Genomic DNA, 20,750 nt, shown 5'->3' with positions numbered 1-20,750 from the left:
AAGCAATAAAACTATCCCTGCAACAAATCTGGATTGATGTTAAAAGCCATAACTGAAATTTTTTGGGGGTGGGGGTGTAGAAATATTTTAAATATAGAAAAACACAACCACTTCCAGTACAAAAGTAACCAAGTATGTAGCAAGTGTATTACATCAACTTAAATAATAAATCTAACCATCTAATATTTTCAACACTGTACTTTGTTCTCACACACTTTTGAGTTACTCTAACAGTATTTTTAAACAAATTATTTCACTGAAGAAAACATCAATATATCAAAACTATTTTTTAAACTAATGAGTTTCCTCTTACAGAAAGCAATTATTTGAAGTAATGAAAAGGTTTCCATGGCATCCCCCACTTCCAAATGACAAATATCAGCAATTGCTGCATTTAAACCAAACAAACTGAAACCCCCAAATCAGCAGCGTTTGACTCAAGGAAAAACATTAAATGTTTTCAAGCAAAAGAATTGAAAACTTTATTCTTACTGAAAGAAAAAAAGTATGTATGCACACCTGCTGTTCTATCAATCTAAGCAGGAAACCATTTCACTGCTGCATCATAAGTAGAAGAAAAGTGCTTATTAAAACATTAATCACAGTCCATTATATTCTGACTCCATGCCAGAATTTCCCATTACATCACTGAAAATATCTATTAACCAAAACCTGATTCTGACAAGTTACAGAAGTGTAGTGTTTAGGATTTAGTAATGTAAAAGTCAGTTTCAGAAGAACAGTTACACAATTGATTTTGCAGTGGCAAGCAAGTATAATTAATTGTTTTTGTGACATTTATTACTGCAATGGGGTTGATTTAGCTGGTGTTTCTACTGTAAAATTATTCAAAAATTATTTCAAACTTCATCTACTTTTATTAAACACATTTATTGTGAAGGTATTTAATACCCAGGGCTGGCTAAACAATTTTAAAATGTGCTGGATACACTAGTACATGTAAAACTGTATTGTCTTGTGTAAATATGGGCCTTGTTTAGAACTACGTCTCACAGGAAATTATGCCAAATGAAAACCATCTCCCCTTCTCCTCTCCCACTGAAAAGGATTTATGTTTTTTACATTTAATACCAGTTAGGTAGAGAAACAAAAATATGGTGGCGTTACCTTCAAGCCTGAGCAATAGTTCATCTGTGAAGTCCGATTATGTTCAAACCCCTATTTTGTTATTAGAAATGTGGCCTAAGTCCAATGCCTCAATATGGAAGAGAGAGGAGTGAACAGCTCAATTCTTTCTGGAAGCCTGGCACTACATGGTTTGTTTACCTAAAACAGTTTTCAACCAACTATTAGCAAGGCTTTAAAACCAAAGCCATGAAAATCAGTTCCTAAATGTGTGTATATAATCTCCAGCCAACCAACTTAATTGCGGGTGCTTTTCTCAAGCCCTATAAGCCATCCCACTAAAAAAAATATAAAATAATTAAATAAAAAAAAATCAAAGCTACAGAGCATGATAGGAAACATATTATATCCCTTACCCAAGGAAGGAAAAAAGGGTGTATATAAAAAAATGCTGAATTAATAAATCACCTCTGTAGCTGTTCCACCACTCTTTACAAGACCAGTGTCCGTTCAGGGATCAGTCCTCCCTTTCTCAGCCCAAGCAGGTGCTGCTGCACGCTCTGCATGTGTCAATGGACAGCTTTACTGGCCTTGCAGTGGGCTGTACTGGCTAAGGCAAAGCACTGTGCAGACAGCACCACAAGCCAGCTTCAGCACAGCCAACGACACTATTGCAGGTATCGAGCAACTGGGTAACATCTCAATCATTTGATACAGAGGGTAATTTGAAATGAAAGCAGTGGATGCTTATAAATGACTAGCATTTAGAGAATTCATTGATTATAACCCCATCCTGCAAATACTGGCATTTAAGAGACTTTGAATTAAGAGCACCCCATGTTATCAGTGTTCACGATGAATAGAAGTGGTATGGAACACACAAAGTTTTAAGAACAGTTGTGCTGCAGGGGGTTTTTTGTTTGTTTTTTTTGTTTTGCATTTTGCTTGCTTGTTTGTAAAAGGCTTGGGTTCCTCTTTTGCCCGTTTGACCCAACATACATACATGACTAACTACAGAAGACACCTGAGCTAATAATCTTTTACCCGTCCTTGGACATCTTCTGATTTCAAAGATCCAAAGAGCTTCAGTTTTCTTCTCTTTTCTTTTTAAGTACTGCCGTGACACGAGAACTAATGCAGTCTGGCTTCCCACAGCTTGGCCTTGTGGGTGCTTACAAGCTCTGACTAAAGCTTTTCTCTAGCAGTTAGGACATCTATGAAGTGTCTCACTCCATGCAGCTTCTCTGGTGGCTAATAAGTCATAAGCTTACCAGGCAGTTTTTTTGTTAATCAAGGTACTTCTAGGGTCCTCCCTCCATATCTAACCACTCCTTTTCATGCAGCAGCTAGGTTCTTAGTTACCCCTAAAATCTCTGCTGCTGCATGAAACGTGACTGCAATCAGTGAACTGCTGGAGTGGAAGGAGCTACACACCTGTAAGAATCAGAGTCCATTAAGATCTGGGTATTTTATTTTCCTTTCAAAGACAACCAGGAAAAATAAAGACGAGAACACATGATCCGATACCATTAACTCTAAGAAAAGCTCTCCAGTTCCACTTCTCCAAAAAGTTTCTCCAGTATGATATAGTCTGGGGGACATGAGGGTCACTATTAAAATAAGAAAACAGATACTAACAACTCAACCCTTCAAAATCTTGCCATCCATCATATCAGGTGTAAGATCAGTTACATACATACAATCAAACTTATGAATTGAATTACTGACTTTGGCAAATGGTATGTTCCTCCAGGAAGAAATCTCACTCCTAGCACTTAGCACTCTTCAGAGAAGCTTTAAACATTGTTGACTCCTGTTCACTGTGAGAACTACTAGTCATCAAGAATAAAAGTGCAACAAAGCTACCTGAAGTGCATGAAAGGATCAGGAGCAGCAGCTTGAAAAGCTGCGTAAAGCTTCAAAAGCAAGAGACCCCCATGCTTCCCTCTGCCATTTCAGGAAGCCTGCAATTCACCTGAACAAACAATTTTTATTTGGAAGGTTGCTTTACAACTATGTTTATCAGTGTCAGAGTCAAGGAGATGCACAATTTATGGCTTTATTTTCCTCTTTAGGGGTCTATTTTGCTGGCTGTCCCACTCAGTCCAAGTATTTTTGTTATACATAACTCCCCCTTCCTAAAACAACAGCAAAGGGTCTCCTCTTTTCAGACTTCCTTCTTGCATTTTTATTACAAGGGATTCTTAAAGGATGCTCCTCAGCTTTCTACTTGAACTACAACTGAAAATAAATAATGTAAGAGATCAGTGCACCTAAACAGACCCTTCAGGAAACAATGATAGTGTTTGCCTGGACTGCCCCAGAGCAACTCCTTGTCATGACCTCTCTCATTCCTTACAGAGCACGAGTGATGCTCAGATATTGATCAAAAGGAGGAGCTCTTCCTCTCAGCAATGGTCCTCAGTGAGTTCCCATATTCTTTATGGCCATCATCGCTAAGGTGTTCCTGCCTCTGTAGTGTAACACTGGGCTTAAAGAAAGCATCTGGGGGCTCTGTCCTGGAAAAGAACTACAAAACCTGAGGACACTGAGGCCCTTCTGTCACTGAAGTGAAAGATAAGCTTGAAAAATCCCTCCTGCACATGCAAAACTTATTGTTTTTCTTGTGGCAACTACATAATTCTCAGTGCAATTATACATCTGGCTGCGGAGTCAGAGAAAGACTCAAAACAGGCAATATGATGGAGTGCAGGACAAGCAAGGAAGGAAAAAAAGTACAGAAAAAGAAAATACTGAGCACAAAAACTACTGACCTCAAACTTACCACATAAATTCAAAGAAGCAACAGAAGATCTGAAATTTAACTTCTGGCAAAATGTTCTCCATCAGCTTAGAAAAACACAAATAAGGAATAAAGTCTGTGGACATAAAAAGTCACAGGAGAACCACACATAAATAGCGCTATCAATGCAGGAGATGAAGGAAGGACGAAAGAAAAGTAGGGCTTTCAGTAACAGATAAGATCTACCACAGATGATCAGATACTTTTAAGTGGCTGGTAGTAACAAGGCTTTGATTGGGTGAGACAGAGTGCAGAAAATAGGGCATTTGGACCGCACAATTGCTGGATGCCTCCCACCATGTTACAATCCAACAGCAGCTTTGCCTGACACTGTTTTAGCTGCCTACTTAGCAGCATTGCCCCTGCACCTGCAGAGACAATTCAGGGTTTGCTTCCTACCAATTTCCAATAATAAAGCCAATATTATCATCCTGATTTTCTGAAGCAGTTGTAAATATTTACTGGTTAATCCTCTTGTGCAGTTTGCGAGACAATTCTCCATTCCTTATGTTAAGGCTCCAAATTATTTTTTCTTCATATTATACATATTTTAATAAATGCATGATTTAGTATTCTGCAAGCCCACACTACAAAAAGACTATTCTGGAATAAATGGTATAATTACATTTCCTACAGCGACCTTGTAATCTCTTGAGTATTTATTCTAGACTAAACAGCCTTACTCAGCTGCCCTGTGTCTGATTGTCGATGAAAGAAGCTTGTTTGACAACTGCTTCGAGCAGAAACATATTTTTTCCATGATTGCATGAAAAAGTAAAAAAACATTTCCAGACCAGTATTCTGAGTACAGAGACTCATGTTAGATCGATGAGTTAATTCTGAATCCAAATGCCAACAAAAACAATTACTATGGACATTCTGCTGTCATGGCCAGCATTTGAGGTTAATTTAGTGGTACGTATACAACTACAGCCAGCTTCACATGTAAGAAACTTCATGGTGTATGCAGGCTTCCTTCTTTGTTTCTTTATATATTTTCCATATTCTCTGCTTTTATAACCCTCCTGAGACCTTTTACAGTTACAGAACCCACACTATACCCACAGGTGGGCGGGCAGGAAGCAAAACTCTCCGTTTCATAAGCAGTCCACTTTTAATATATTCAATTGCTAATGACCTTGACAGAAGAGCTCCATGCAAAACACCATATACTACAGGGTGTCGTTTGAAATGTTCATAGACATTTCTGCCAGAAAGCTGATTTCTTAAACAGTAAGATTTCAGACTCACTAAAGGCTGTACTGCTTTCCTTGATTTCCATTCAGCTGGAAAAAATTGGTGCTAATCTACCTCCCCTATATTAAATTTGTGTCCTTCCAAACCCTACGACAAAACCTATAGAATTTCTGTAGTACACTAAAACAATACAACACAGTTTCTACATCAAATCAAATTAAGGTGGTTTACACACAGTTCTGTTTCCTTGTTCTATCCGCTCTTGAAAAAGACAGCACACTTGGCCATTTCACACCATTCCAAAGAAAGTGTACCCACACAGTACCTCTACTGTCATTCGCAGGTTTTTATTCAATCATTCATGATAAAATGAGCAAAAAATACTTCACTTCATAAGGCTGTATGCAAATGTAGCTGTGACTTTAAATCAATACGCACTTTTTACCTGCCAATTCTCATTCATTAGGCACCCGATTCAAAACGCATTGCAGCCGACAAATCTTTCTACTGAGGATCAGCCCCTGCAACAGGAGACACTGGGAAATTCAGACCATATGCCTTAGTAGGCAAGAGAATTCCAGCAAGGAGTGCAGCCCTCTACATGCCCTCCAAAGCAAGACAAGCTTTCAGTGCTCTTACTCAATCTTTTGACTCTGACTACTGAGCTTATTGAGAAACTATATTCTATTCAAAGGAGGAGAATGAATTCAGTGTTCAAAATCAACAGGCCAGAGCAGATCAAATAAGCCCTTCATTTGTGGCTTTTCTCCTTTTCCAAGATTCAAGAAATATCCACATACCCCAATGACAAAGAAAGCAGATGTGAAAAATCACCTGCTACAACTTTTAAAGCCCAGCAGTCCTGTCACCCATTCAAAATCAATTCTCAGTTATTTCACTGTCTTGAACCCAACACAGACACTGACAGGGTTTTAGCAAAAACTAATCCAGCCAAAGACCAGATTCAACTATAGTTTAAGAATAATTTGGAGAGCATCCTTACTATTGCCTCACTAAAAAAATAAAATCCCTATGATTGACAGCAAAGAAGTTACACGAGTCACTTCTGCATTAAGTGCCAGAACTCTACATGTGTTTCAAATTACACTACAACACTGTACAACAAAGAAATATGCAGAAACTTTCCACTTAAAATGAAGGTTAAAAATTTAATGCTAACAAAGCTCTACGATATGAAATCAAACCTCCTCATCTTAATTCAAAATTTAAAATGACTGAGCCCTCCTACACTAGGAAAAAAAGGAATGTATCAATCCCGTTGTTCATTATAAATAGCACAGTGGGCTAAACTACATTTGTTGTATATACAGACTTCCACAGCACTCTGATTTTGCTCCAGTACTTACCCTCAACACTTACAATGGCATTTTGCTTAGATTTAAATTATCAGAGTGTATTACCTATCCTCATTAGTGTTCACCACTGAACTTCATTTTTTTGCATCATTTTTAAAGAAAATGGTAATTAACTGGAGTGCTCCTAACAATGTGGTTATACGTGAAAACAAGTTGATAGAGAAGTCACATTATTCCCTAAAGAAAAGCGAAGATTTTTGGAGCAAACCTGATTTTTTTCACATATCCATATATAAATATATTCATCAAAATACATTAAAAAAATCCTGTATTTGGGATGTATCTCTCCAGACAAAGTTAAGCAGGCAAACAAAATATTATTTTAAGCAGCTCAGGCAAGCTCTGCACAAAAATTCTCTGTTAATGCAGAGAATTTAAGTGGAGCACAAACAAATTTTTAATCTTACTTGTAAATTACCTCTGTTTTGCGGGAATGGTGAGAATAGGACTGGTGACATGTTAAGAGTAAGATCCACTTGGGATTGCAAAAGACTGCTTCTAAACTGAGACATGAAGTTCACGCACCTTTACCCGAAATGTTAATCGCATAAGCAGATTTTTGATTTATAGTCAGTTTAAGTAGCTTGTGTACTCCACAGCTGTAAATACTTGGTGTGAAAACACTGTGTGGCCACTCCTGCTAACCATTCATACTTACATTTAATGCCAAGAATGTCTACATTTTTCAGGACCTCAAACAAACAGTATTTTGATCCTCACAGGATTTTTTGGTTTTGTGTTTGTTTGTGGGTTTTCTTTAATCGAACCTACATAACAAACATACATTTTTAAAACAACAAACCAATTCCCATCCCCATCCTGTTTTGGTCTCTCACTACTTGGTATGTCAGAGTTTGTTGTATTTTTCATCTCTTTTGTTTCGCACTAAGAAAAATCCAGACCTTCAACCACACAAATTCAGTAAGCTCAACTAAAATATTAGAAGAAACAACACCAAAAAAAAGGCAGGGTGGGGAAGACAGGCTTTTTTTTACCCCTCGAAGAAAACCTTGAAGTAATGGCAGTGAGTGCCTGAGCATCCAGGCAGTCATGCTCTCTCTTACAACCACACACCTCTGCTCCCCAAAAGCCAAGCAAAGTCCCACAGCCTTGCAATGACTTTTGCAGTTCAACAGATTTGGATGAGTTTGAACCAAAAGATGACACTCCCCATTTTTGCCAAACTACACCAGCCTAGCCATTTCTGGTGATGGCAGAAGTGCCAGTAGGCCACTGATAAGACTGTGCTCTCTAACATGACTCCCATTAGCAGGTTGCCTTCAACTCCACCCAGAAACCAACATTTTCCCAACGCGTGTCACTGAACACTTCAATAATTTAGAGTAGTGACCAAGTGACAGACCCAGGACTATTAGTTGTCATGGAAGGACAGGCAGCTGTGGAGCCTGCCTCCAAGATGGGTATGTTACAGTCATTCAAATCTCCACTTGTCTCCAGGGGTGGTACCCTACAGATGGTAGATGCTCATATGTCTTCTCCCCTTCTTCAAGTCACATTTCCACTTGACTGCTGAGTCAGGCATGAGCTGGTTCTCCAGCTTTATCACCTAGATCAAACCATCACCAACCTGGCACACTCAAGTATGTATTCATGGGACCATCAGCCATTGAGACTTCCTTGCAGTAACCCCACAGACATATAGTCAAGGTAATTTCTGAGAGAGGCTGGCTCCGAGAAAGCTTCACTCCCCCCTGCCATGAGGTTAAATACTGTCTACAACTTAAGTGTCATACATGTTGCTCCCAGAAAGCCGTGTAATGCAGGATTATCACCTATATTTCATTACTTCCAGAAAATATTCCTCCATTTAAAAAAAGGAAATTATACCAATCATTTCTGTTGGGGCTGGGGTGCGGGGAATCTATTTCTTCATTATTCTCAGACTTCCAACACAATAGCAAAAAAATGCATCAATAAGGATGTTAATGCTTTTCTGCAGTACACAGAAAAAGAAAATGTACAACCCCAAGAGAAACTGAAAACAAATTTCTAAGACCAGTTTGAACATAAATTTCCTTTTTTCACAAAACATGCAAAATCCACACAGAAGAGCAGTGAGAGGATGCCAAATCAAGTTTATTGGAGTGTGTGCAAAGTTTTTTGTAAAGCCTAATGAGAAAATAATACAAGTCATCTTAAAAAGCATTTTTCTTTAATTATATAAGATCCCTAACAAATGTTCTAAATGATCCCTTAAGGATTCGTCCTTTTTCTTGCTCTTCACTAAAAGCCTCCTTGCTAGCTCTCTCCTTCATTACAGCAGTTTACTAATAAAAGCAACACTGATGCTGAAACCTGAAGCGAGTCCTGCAGAAGGTACGAGGTTAAGACATGAATATTCAAAAAGCCCATTCTACCGAGTGTTTCGAAGACAATAAAATGTTATCTTTAAAAAAAAAGGTCAATAAATTATTCTACCAGAAGTGAATTAACTCCAGGTTGGCAATATCTTTGCAATAATTCTGGCTCCAGCAACTCAGATAACAGCCGACACATTTAAGGGAACTATTTAGCAGCAATAAATAGCCAGACTGCAAAATTATTAACAAGAACGTGAAAAGAGGGAGAAACAAGGGGGGGGGGGGAATCAAATAAATTTAGATTTAACCTGTCCTTATACGAGTGCAAATGAAGTGGAAACTAAAAATCTTTAGCAGGAGTGGATAACCTTGCACCCAGCTCTTCTGCCTCACCCAGGCAGCTGTATGCAGCTGCCTGAAAAACCCCCAAGCAGGGACGGAGGCACATTAGTTAAGCATTCATCATCAACAGGAAATGCGCGCGAGTTCATATAAACACAGCAACACAAATCTATAAACCAGCAGCCTCGCATGGTTTAAGGTATTTCAGGCACCCCACGGAATAGGGTTAGAGTTGTACTGGCTGGGAACCCAAAGCATCAATATATTTGTTTTGGAATTGTAAACAGCCTCAGAAGAACTCTTCTGGTGGGCACCCACCTATGCACCTCCCCTTGCTACCACAGGCACCCAGCACCCCTGCCGCTCTTAACTCTTTCATCGCCCCCACGGCCAAGCCGAACAACCCTGGCTGTTCATGCGCAGAGGAGTAAAATGACACGTGTGTCAAAACGTCTCCAAGAACAGACCCATCTGTGAGCACTGTTTGCAAACCCTGCCCAAATACATTCACACACAGATGCTGCAATGCAATATTTAATGGATTTTTTTTATTCCCCCCTGCCTCAAGGTGTTGGGTTGCCTTTAAACTGGTGTCACAGGCAATCCCATGGCACAGACACGGATTGAACAGGGCTCCTTCCAGATCTGGACACCAGCACTCACTTTACAAGGGCAGACAAAGCGACAAGGACTGGGAATCCTCCCTGCACAAGTCACACACACACCCCCCCCCCAAACATTTCAACTTGTGATGAGGCTTAGGGCTCAGAGGGTCTCAAAGCTCGCCTCACATTGGAGGTCCCTCACAGCTGCGCTCCATCCAAACAGGTGGTGAAGGCTAAAATCTGACTCTGCCCAAGTTTAAACTGCTAATTAATATTTGGTCTCAGAAGTTTGGTATCAGATAATAAAAGTCATAGGCATCAGAAGGACACAAATAATAAAAATGGAGACAACCTCAACTCCAGACAGCCTTGAATTTTCTGAAGCACCATGAGATTGCTTAAAAATCTACCTACCTCTGTCATTTTCTGGATGAGGTACATCTCTTGTGCCAGCGAATTAGATGAGATTCCTGTTTGGATTTTGGTGCTCTCTGAAACTGCATACTAAATTGTCTCAACATCGTTCAGTACTTTGTGGCTTCAGTTTTCCCATATTGCACAGTCAAACACAAACTGTTATTTTTTAAACTGTTTCTTGCCTTGCACATTTGTTCTGCCACATAGTTCTCCAGGTACTATAAGTGCTGTTGTCTTTGAAAGTTAGGCCATGACAAGTTGGGTGACACTCACTATCCCAGTAGCTACACATTTTCAGGTGGCGTTTCAGCTACAAACACGTCTCTAGAGAGTAGACACATCACTTTAGGACTTCCCAGCCTCCATTAACCAGGCACAGCAGGCTCCATACTCCCTTCCAAACATGACTGCACACCACAATGCCACCAAGCTGCTGGACCAGCCCAGCATTATAATTTTTGACAAAGTTAAGATCTGTGCTTCATTTCTCACAAATGCAGTTTGACTGCAGACAACAGTCGACAAGTAAATCTACCCTTTTCCATGGCACTCAGCCCAACTTTAATATTTTTACTGGCTTACAGCTGGGTAAATTAAGCCCCAGATTTTTATTTATTTATTTTTTAATACCGTGCAACTGAAAATGAACAGCTACTTCACTATGACTGCCAAGGACAACCTTAAAAACACTAATGCAATCCAGTCCAGCTCTCAATAGGTCTATAAAGGCTAGAGGACCAAAATTTTCAGCTTATCCACCCAAACAAAATGTTGGTTGGGCAGGAAGTCTAGTATTTCGTTAAGATCCTTAATAAAAAAAAAAAAGAAAAAAAAGAGACCCCTACGTGCTAGCAAACCGAAGATGGTAACAGTCCCAGCTATAATGCCATGAAATAGGAATTAAAACTTGCAGTGTTACTTACCCCAGCCTGCCCAGCATTTCAAGTTCTGGAACCTGTGGTCCATATGTCTCCACTTGCAGAGGCTGATACTCATACAAAGCTTCCTCTAGCTTCTGAACAGGAGCTAGTGAAATATGCTGACCCTGTTTAAAAAAAAATAATTCACATACCAGGTCAAGGTTTTGTTTTGACAGTTTTAAAATGCAATTCAAGAACAATCTTATACCATTAACCTGGCCCAGACAAAGACCATCCCATTAAGAACATACTGTCTACCGGATCACTCACTCCTTCATGATTTAATTTTTTTACTGGGATCTACAGCTTGCAAGTCATGTTTCATTAGCTGTAACTTTGGACAAGGTAAGAGGAAAGGGGGAAGTTCTATTGAAACAAGGTTACTATTAGAGAGTACAGCTGCTTTCAGTATCACTATAAAATTATTATTAGGTAAAAATTTCATTTATCAGAAGTAATATCAAACAAGAGTCTCTGAGCAACCCTATTTGATTCTGTAATCAACAATTTCCTGAAAGCCCTAATGAGAAAGGGAAGCCGCTTTCATTTCTCTCTGCATGCTTTGTAAGCTCCCATACATAATAGCTCTCAAAATAAGACTTTTACAGCACAATACAATTAATTCATTCAGCAAATTCCCATTTGTTTCATAACTAAAAATATAGAAACACACAAACATAAACCTTTCATTCCAGATGGTACTTTTGCAAGCCCTTCAGACCACTGAGAAACAGCTAGACATTTCCCCCACCCCTCCAAGCTCCTATCATTCCAAGCCCTCACAAAACAGGAGACTTGTGGCTAGGAAGGAGGGGTCAGGAGGATATGAGATAGAGCCAAAGTTAACAGATGTTGCTGCGTGACATTCTACACTGATTTGTTGATCTTTCACACAGTTTCAATTTTCTCCTGTATTCTATGGTGCTCACAAAAATTAGCAGCAGCAGCAAAAAGACACAGCACTATGAGCTCCCCTGAAACAGCCTGGCTTCCCCTGCCGAAACTGAGCTTCACATCTGCAAAACGCAGGAATTTAGGAAAGTAGTAGTATTGTTTTTGTAGACATTTTGTCTGCAACAGGAGATCGGAAGCTTTCCACGGTGTAATGCCGTGTATAACCCTGGCTCCCACTGGTGATCACTTACTGAACTCACTTCCCTGGGGCCACTCATATAAGCATCTACTCCCTCAAGTGGAAACTAAAGGCTCCTAATGTGGGACATCAGGTTAAAATTAACTAAAGGGGGGGGGGGGGGGGGGGGGAAGTCAGTAGAAGGGGAAAGCTGTTAATTAAATTTGTGGTTGAAGACAGTGACCTTTCTGAATTTGGAGCATAGATATTTTTGTTTAGAGAGTTGCAGAAAATAGCTAAGAAAATTGAAGAGGTAAGTCTTTGAGAAGTATCATGGATCTAGGCCGATCTCTGTGGAAATAGCAGCAGCTCAAGTTTTCCATTGAAAGGGCTCTGTATGCGCAGTAACAACAGATAGTTCACTGACTGGGAGCCTGGAGGGGCTGCTGCTATCACCAGGTGATAGTCTTCTGAAAGCAAAACGTGGTGAAAAAAGTTCTGAAGTCAACCGTGAGTCACTCCAACTTTCATGGTTACCATACTGTTATTTCTGTGCCACAAACTACTGCTGCAACATTAAAAGCAGGCAACCACACATTAAAAAAAAAAAAGGTAAGAAAACAAAGGTTAAAAATTCAGCTTTAATGCCACTTCACAGTATTTTAGAACACAAATGCAGGGTCTTTTTGTATTGCTAGAAGTTGTCAATTTACAAACTATTCAAGTTCATGAAAATACTATACTTTAAGTACATTTATGTGGGCATGTTACACCCACCTTAAGAAATTAATGTTTAAATACTTTTGGATTTAAATTTAACAGTATCTTTGTCTTTAACCAAACCGAAGAGAAAGAAATACCAACAATTTACATGTGGACACCCTCATCTAATGAGCAAAAAAGTGCCAGTCTTTCCAAATCCAGAGCAATTTTGTTCCAGCCATAGAAAAGAAAATTCAGTTTCAGGCAAAGATCAAAACCATGATAAATATTTTTGGAAATTACTTGTGTGTGGAAAAAGGGAGCAGCTCAGATTGCAGAAGCCACATCTCTGGAGGGCATCACCAGAACAGCTGCTCGCTGTTAGTGGAGTTGCCACTGATGCATTCCTAACACTTTTTTTAATGAGAGTGACTTCTCCCAACACTGGCCAAGAGACACATGAAGGCTACTGACAAATGGACCAGGCTCATCACAAGCCTCTTTACCCATCACCCTTTATGCTGCTACAGATGCCATCCCTGGGAACTCCTGGAAGGACAGGATGAAAATGTTTCATTAGTTTTTCTCTCTTTTTGGAATTCCTAAGGTGCCAGAGGTCAGAAGGGACCGCAACGGTCATTTACTCTCAGATGATCAACCAGTAACTGTAAGGGAGCTGCCTATGAATGACTGGGAGGCTGGCTGGTCAGCACATCAGCTGTATGGTGGGCACCAGCATATGGATCATGGGGAAGCCAGTGGAACCATGGCAGGACCTTTCTGTGAAGTGTGGTATTGCAAAAACAACACACTGTGGTGGCCTGGAGAGCAGCAGTAGATCATCATCAGAAGAGCAGCATAGAGAAACTGTCCGTCCTTTAGCTGGTTTGACCTCATGTCCAGCACAGGTCAGGATATTTTGCTTTCCTGTACAAAGCCCAAACACTCGCAGTTCAGCCAAAGCACCTTCTTTTGAAAGACATCCAACCTAGACTTAAAGATTTCAAATCATAAAGGTCCAGGCACATCCCTTAGGTAAGTTGTTCCAATAGTTAATTATTCTCACCATTAAATATTGGCAGCTCATTTCTTGTTCATCAAGATCAGTTTCAAAGCACTGGCTCTCTCCTACATCTTTCTCACTTACACCCTGGGCCAAGGTGCAAGCATTAGGAACCACTACGTACTTTTGCATGGCACAATGACTGCACTGGTTTGTGTCCAGCCAGCAGATCCGCACCTCGAGAAGGCTGTGCAGCTTTATGACACAGCTCGTTTGTTTTTATTTCCCAAAATCACATCTTTAGCTGATGGGCTTTGGCAACATGGATTACATTCCACTTAGCAATGCCGGGGGGGGGGGGGGGGTGGAGCAGCAGTGAGGGAACCACAACTGGCTGATGTTCCTGCCCTATAGCTGTCTGGCCTTTAGGTAAAGGCTTTTTCCTATAAACTGGATTTTCATCTGCCTTGATTTGGGAAAGGGTTACATGGAAGTGTAAGTTATGACACGCATTCCCACCCGAAAGGGCCCGAAGCCTTGTCAAGCTCTGCAATCACATCAGCTCTGTAGATGTTTTGGATACAAACAGGCTGTATCGACACTGCCAACCCCTTGCAATGCAAGTACAGCAGTGTGGCCGTGCAGGCTCCTGAGCTCACGGGCTTCCAAGTTGTTTAGCCCTGAACAGGTTACAGTGTGCTCACAACCCTGGGTATGACAGATCTGTGCAAAAAGGCTGGGATGGAAACATATGAAAACTTACTGGTGAAAAGTGTTGCCTTTCCTATTTCCACTGATATTGGGATAAGGTGCATTTACAAAAAAAATCTTGTTGAAGTTAAAAGGCTCAATTTGGCCAATATTGTCTCAGTTAAAAGCCATCTGGCCAGTAGCATCTCGGTTTTGTGTCTCTGCCCTGAGTGGTCCCTAGTCATTTCATTAAGTGACTGGTATAAGAGGGAAGCTGTTGTGTAACTTTAGAGAGATCACAAAAGACAATAACTGTTACTTAGGGCTTACACAGCACTTTTACAGATTCAAAAACCATTTCACGTCTATGAGGTAAGATTTTTATATTTCCTGTATTCCACCTAGACAGCCAGCCTTACCTCTTTCCAGCATTAGGAGGCATTTATCAGCATGCTAAAACCAAAATGAAAGCAGCAGGTCCAAGATCCTGCCTTTTGCATTGCTTTCTCCTGACAAACCCAAGATCTGACGTTGTGGTCATGGGTAAGTATTTCTAATTCCCCTTGGATGCCGTAATGTTTGTGTAAAAGAAGCTGACAGCATCCAAATGGAGATAGAAAAGGCTTCCAAGAACACAGCCAACAGATTTTCCTGCCTCCTCTCTCTCCCACCCCTATCTTCGTGGCATAAGAGCTTTTTCTCTGGGATTATTTTAGGCACCGTAGCTGTCTATTACATTTTGGAATGCATGGAACCACAAAACACACTGCTAATTAGAAGAAAGGCATTTGCTTATCCTTACGACTTTGTTTATGTAAAAGACTGCACAGCAATGGATTTGTGAGCAACTGATTTTCCATTCATGTACTATATGGTTTTAGATGAGAAAAATACAGGATTAAACTGGGAGGGAGGGTCAATAACATCTTTACATTACAAATAAAACTGACTGGGTGATATACTGTTTACTATCCTAGACACACTGTTTGAGACATATCTCAGTTAAAAAATAAGAAACAGAAGCAGTAGCCAATTTTTGTTTTAGGCTGTGATGCAACATGGCATTAAGGAAAAAAGCCATGGATTACATACAGAAAAGAGCTGCCCTTGCAGTGACAAGGGGCTTATTTTAAACAAAATCAATGTCTTTTAGGAAGAGTCACAAATATTAAGAGCATCAAAATTACAGTGTTTCAGTGCACCTTTCACAAAGGGATTTGGGGAGAGACTCTTGGCAAATGCTAGGTATTTGCCTGCCAGCAAAAAGAGGTTATTTTAGAACACAACATCCAGAAGTATCAGCTCAAGGTGCAGCGTTCACACTTCTTCCCATCCTGTCATCTCTCCCCTTCCCCATCTCCAAAATGACACTGCCTTCCTTCATCTCCTTCCCTTGGCAGCAAAAAGAAATAACAACTGACAGGCTTCTCTGAAATCTCTCAAGTGCCAAGGAGGTGGAGAAAGGAGACTGACACCAAAAATGTACTAGTAGGGGAAAGAGGAGGAACAGCTATGCCACAAAAACATCCCCAGGCAAGAGACAGAAGCCAGAGATTGGGGTCAGTAAAACTTGTCCAGACAAAGCATGTTTCTGTACTAGAAGTGGCTGGACTAGATGATGTTGCCAATCTTTTTGCTTTTTTAATTTCTCTCTGCTTAGGAACTTACTCAGGTCTGCTATTACAACACTACCAGAACACAGCACCTCAGGTTACAGAAATAGTAGTATTTGTGCACTACATCACAACACTGCATTAAGTCAATTTGCAGTAATAATACCTATATTTAATTCTTTTCACCACCAGGTCTCCCTCCCCAGCCTGGACTAAGGAGCACACAGCCAGCTGAGAAAAAAACCAACAAATGAGCACCATGGGATGCCAGGGCATGACACTGCTAAAACACACCCTCAACATCACTTTGATTGTATGCAGCATGATGGAGTGGTTAACAAAGACCCTTTTTGATACACCAGCATCCGAGTGTGTAATTATCCCAATGCTTTCAAGTGAATGTTAAAACAGAACTATAAATTCCTTGAATTTTTCAATATAAGTGGTCTTAGGAAACTATTTTACTGTTAAACTCACAACAGAATTCAAGTTCTGGAAAGATTTCATTTAACAGAATTCTTACAGAACAATAGTAATGTAAATAGCTTAAGCGACATGGCCTGAGCCAAAAGCTAAGTTGTTTGGTTTAGTTTTTTTTCTCCAGTATTCACCCTCCCAATTCACTATTGACAAATCCATGTCAGCAATGCTAATATGGCTTTCTGATTCTCATTAACTACTTTGACTACAGTGATACTCAGGAAAAGAAGAATTAAAACTGATAGATTTGGAGGGCTCAGTTAATATTATCTTAACCTTTACCCTCCATGCCTTCCACAGCTTTTTTAAACAAACACGAAGAATGTCAAACTAAAATGCATAATTCCATTCTTTAGCCTAAAATTCCTGTGCAAGTGAGGCTTTTCCAAAGACTTAAGTATCTGAAACCAACTGCTCTTTCTTCTGCTCTTGACAACAATAAATCCAATTTCTTTATTCAATTATGAAAAGTGCTATGAGGATATCCCAGTAGTAAAACAGAAAGAAAACAAATGATCTGACAGAAACCAACAAAATCAACTTATTCCTGTTGTTCTCAAAAACAGAGTGGCTACATGTGTCAGGACAAGAGATACAAGGTTGTCACATACACCCCCTTCCCTGTGGGGTAGATTATTTCAAATGTTAAGTAACGATCTGACTAAATATAGACTTATTTTTCCTCCACAGTAACTTAATTTGATTTTTGGGTGCCAAAACAAATTTAAAAGATGTGCTTTCTTCAGGAATGGCAGAAATAAAGTATGGGATCAACAGCACCTACAAAACTCTTAAGGACGGTCACATATATGTGATTTGTTACACACAATTACCTGGGAAATTAACCGCAAAGCAACACTGGCTAAATCACACCATCAGTTCTACTTGCCTCCAAAATTTTCCTCTACAACTTTCTGACATAAGTAATTACCTGACCACACTTATCTTTAAGCTCCAGCCAAAAAGCCCCATTCCTCTAATCTCTCAGAAGACAGCTCAGGTCCATCTAACATGCCAAAATACAGTTCTTCCAGGAGAGTGCCAGCACGAGGATTTAAAGAGTACTCTCTTCACAGAAAAGCCCAGTGTCCTTTCTTCAAACCAATGGATCACAGCGCCTGTTTGGTACTGTCCTCTCCAGCACTGTTTGTTGAAGCCCAGTTTAGGATTCAGGAGATAGTCTGGATGTTTGCTGCAACAAGTCACTCGTTTTCAGCCGAGACTCGAGAGTTCTGGCTGGAACTGCCAAGCTTTCCTCAAAATCTCCAGCGCTGTTCAAAGGACAGCCTGGCACACAAGACAGCATCATTTTTGGAAACAGAAAATTAAAACACAACAGCGTTTTCATGTAATTAATAAACCCACTGGTCACCCTTCTGGTTTTCAGCACTCTGTTCTCTATCTTGTTCCAAACTTGGTCTTGGCTCTTATGTGCTTAACTCACTTCTGTGCAATCCACCTTACTGTACACAGAAGTTCAAATGCTTCTGCACCTTTTGTTCTGGTTCCCAGGACCTCTACCTTGCACATGGCATCTGACCACATTCAGCTAGACTGAACAGCCATGCCATGAACTGGCTGCTGTGTGGTATTCGGGCACCCTGGGAGTGCCAATTGCTTTCGTAAACCTATCAACTCACACAATTCTTTTTCCTACTGTGGCTTTCACAGGGCTGGAGATGGCCCTTCTCAGCGTACAACCATAGGTTCTTGCCATTCTCCAGAGACGTTTCACCACGGATGACTCAAAGTCAATGCTGTGTTCAGTTTGTTATGCCAGCTCCCAATGTGCTATGTCAGTAATACAACATTAAGCAAAATCAAGCAAACTTTTGTTGCACCTCTACCACCAAACTGCTGGAGCCTTGGTCATTTTGATTTGACTATCAACAAAGCACAAGCTCTGCAGTAGCCAGTCTAATTACTGGATTAAAGGCTTTAATATAGCATTGTTTTAACTACCCTTTTAAGGGCCCAATTTTTCAAGGGACACGAAGTAGAAATCAATCTGACAAATGCCACTTTGTGTATCGAGATGCATAACGCTAAGAAAGGGACAGACACACCAGCGGAGGTCAGAACACAGCAATAGCTGCACATCACTCACCATCCAGCAACAATTGTTTGAGTCTTAGTACAGCTGAATCTATTCCTATTTTGTTGCAGTAAACTGAGTGTTATGCTGATATGATCCCTCTATTAAGCAAGAAAGTTATTTAGGAATTCCTAGAGAACAGTAAACTTCAAAAATTAGCTGCTTTATTAGTAAAACAGAAGCTCATAACCATACATCACTGTACTCCACTATCTGTTCTTTCCTGGGATCCTCGAAAGCTGCTTCCCCCCCATCCAAACAGCCACAGCTATACAACATCATTTTTAAGGAATGTAGAGTCTGATGGATGACTTAAAAAGAAAGACTGCTTAAAATAACAAAACTGAACAGAAAGTTGACCTCAGTCTGTGGAAGATGAGAAACTGCGTGTGTGTGAAAGTCAGAGACATATTCCCTGTTTTACTGAGCATACATACAGCCTAGACCCAGATAACTGTTGATAAAGATACAGAACATCACATTCAGCATGGCTTATGTCAGCCTGATAAAGAGAAGAAATAAAGTGAGATTCCTTGAATAGCTACATTTTAAGGAGGGACTGCTAAAGGTCGATAATCGTCTGACAAAAGAAAACAGGGAAGTTTTTATAGCAAGAGGGACTGAAAAAAAGGCATAAAATATGAAGAAAAGGACAATACAGGCAGATGAACAGAAAAACACAAATAGAAAAGGAAAAACAGGAAGAGAAGACAGGGAATTATTAGAAACAGGCAAAAATATAAGAAGAAAGCATTTAGAAAAACTGAAGTCTAAAGTAAAAAAATTCAAGTGTCAGAGATGAGCTGTACGTGACACATCCTCACAGTATTTGTGTGCTACATTTACTACAAGTTTTAAACGAAAACAGCAACCTCTTAATATATTTAGAAATTACTACGTTTAACATAAAGTGGAAAGTAGTTTATTTCTAGCCTGTTTTCCTCATGTGCGTGCAGAGCATGCAAGTAGACATTAGCTGATTATTCTGGGTACAGGAAGAGACACTGCAAACCTAACAGTTGACAGCACTGCTTTGAAAAATACACATTAATTTTTTTCAAACTAAACAAGAAAACTCCCTGGGGTAGAAGCAACTGCATTTTTAATCTGCACAAAACAGTCTTTTGTCCTTCCAGCAAGGTTTAATTTCTTTCCATGCAAGTTTCCATCTACGTTTTAGGTGGCTGTATCAAAATGATGCTTAAATCTGAACCACAGACACAACAGCTTTTAAAGATGTGTATACTTCCAACGGCACCTGAATTTTAGCAGCACTTTGGTCAGGATTCACAGAAGTTCACAGGATCAGAAAGTCTTATTTGTAAGCCCTGGCTGATCCAGAGGGTGTTGCAGAAAGTCCCTCCACATACCGAAGAACTACCATGGCCTTCCGCGTCACTCGAGTTTCAGCAGCTACACCTTTGTAACTCCTTAAAGCACAGTAACCAGGAACATCTAAGAGATCCTTAGGACAAAGAAAAGGGAATGGTTCCTGCCATGAAAAATCTACCATCTCACTTAGAGAAAACAGAAGCTGGCAGCAAAACAGCAATACAATCACACGGCAATTTCACTTAGTCCAAAAAAATCCTATTTATCTATTTATAAAATAAAGAGATGCCTCATCTGTTTCATCTTGGTCACTGGCTCCTTTGTGAAACCTTTTGCTAAAGCAAGTGTCGCCACAGATTCTGAAAGAGGAGACTGCTGTGAAAGCAACTGCAGCACAAACATCAGCTTTCGAACAAGTCAGAAAGGCTGCCTGAGTATTTCCTGCTATAGGTTTATAACAAGACAGTTTTGCCTTAAAAACAACACTTCCATTGTAGAAAGGAAGATTCCTACATGCTCTGACATAAGTACTAGATGAACCCACATCAGCAGAATGCCCTGAAATTTAATAATACACAACACAGGGAAAGAAATCACTCAAACGCAGCATGCTGGAGATCAGGGCTTATACTGACATTGCATGCCATACAACTTACTGCTTCTTGGGAAACAACACAAGTTGTAATCCAAGAAAAA

At 40.0% G+C, this 20,750-nt stretch overlaps 1 protein-coding gene across 2 annotated transcripts in view; it reads right to left on the bottom strand.

The window, feature by feature from the left end:
- Nucleotides 1-20,750, bottom strand: part of MNAT1 (MNAT1 component of CDK activating kinase) — a 124,215-nt gene that overhangs the window by 26,991 nt on the left and 76,474 nt on the right. For both annotated transcript variants that reach the window (XR_013929370.1, XM_080394908.1), the window contains exon 7: nucleotides 11,071-11,192. Coding sequence is in view for 1 of the 2 variants with exons in the window: in XM_080394908.1 (XP_080251034.1) it covers nucleotides 11,071-11,192 (122 nt within the window). In the remaining variant the exon portion in view is untranslated. The remainder of the gene's footprint in view (nucleotides 1-11,070; nucleotides 11,193-20,750) is intronic.

This window comes from Falco punctatus (assembly GCF_963210335.1).
Source record: "Falco punctatus genome assembly, chromosome: 7".
NCBI classification, from domain to species: Eukaryota; Metazoa; Chordata; class Aves; order Falconiformes; family Falconidae; genus Falco; species Falco punctatus.
This window is presented reverse-complemented; position numbering and strand designations above follow the sequence as displayed.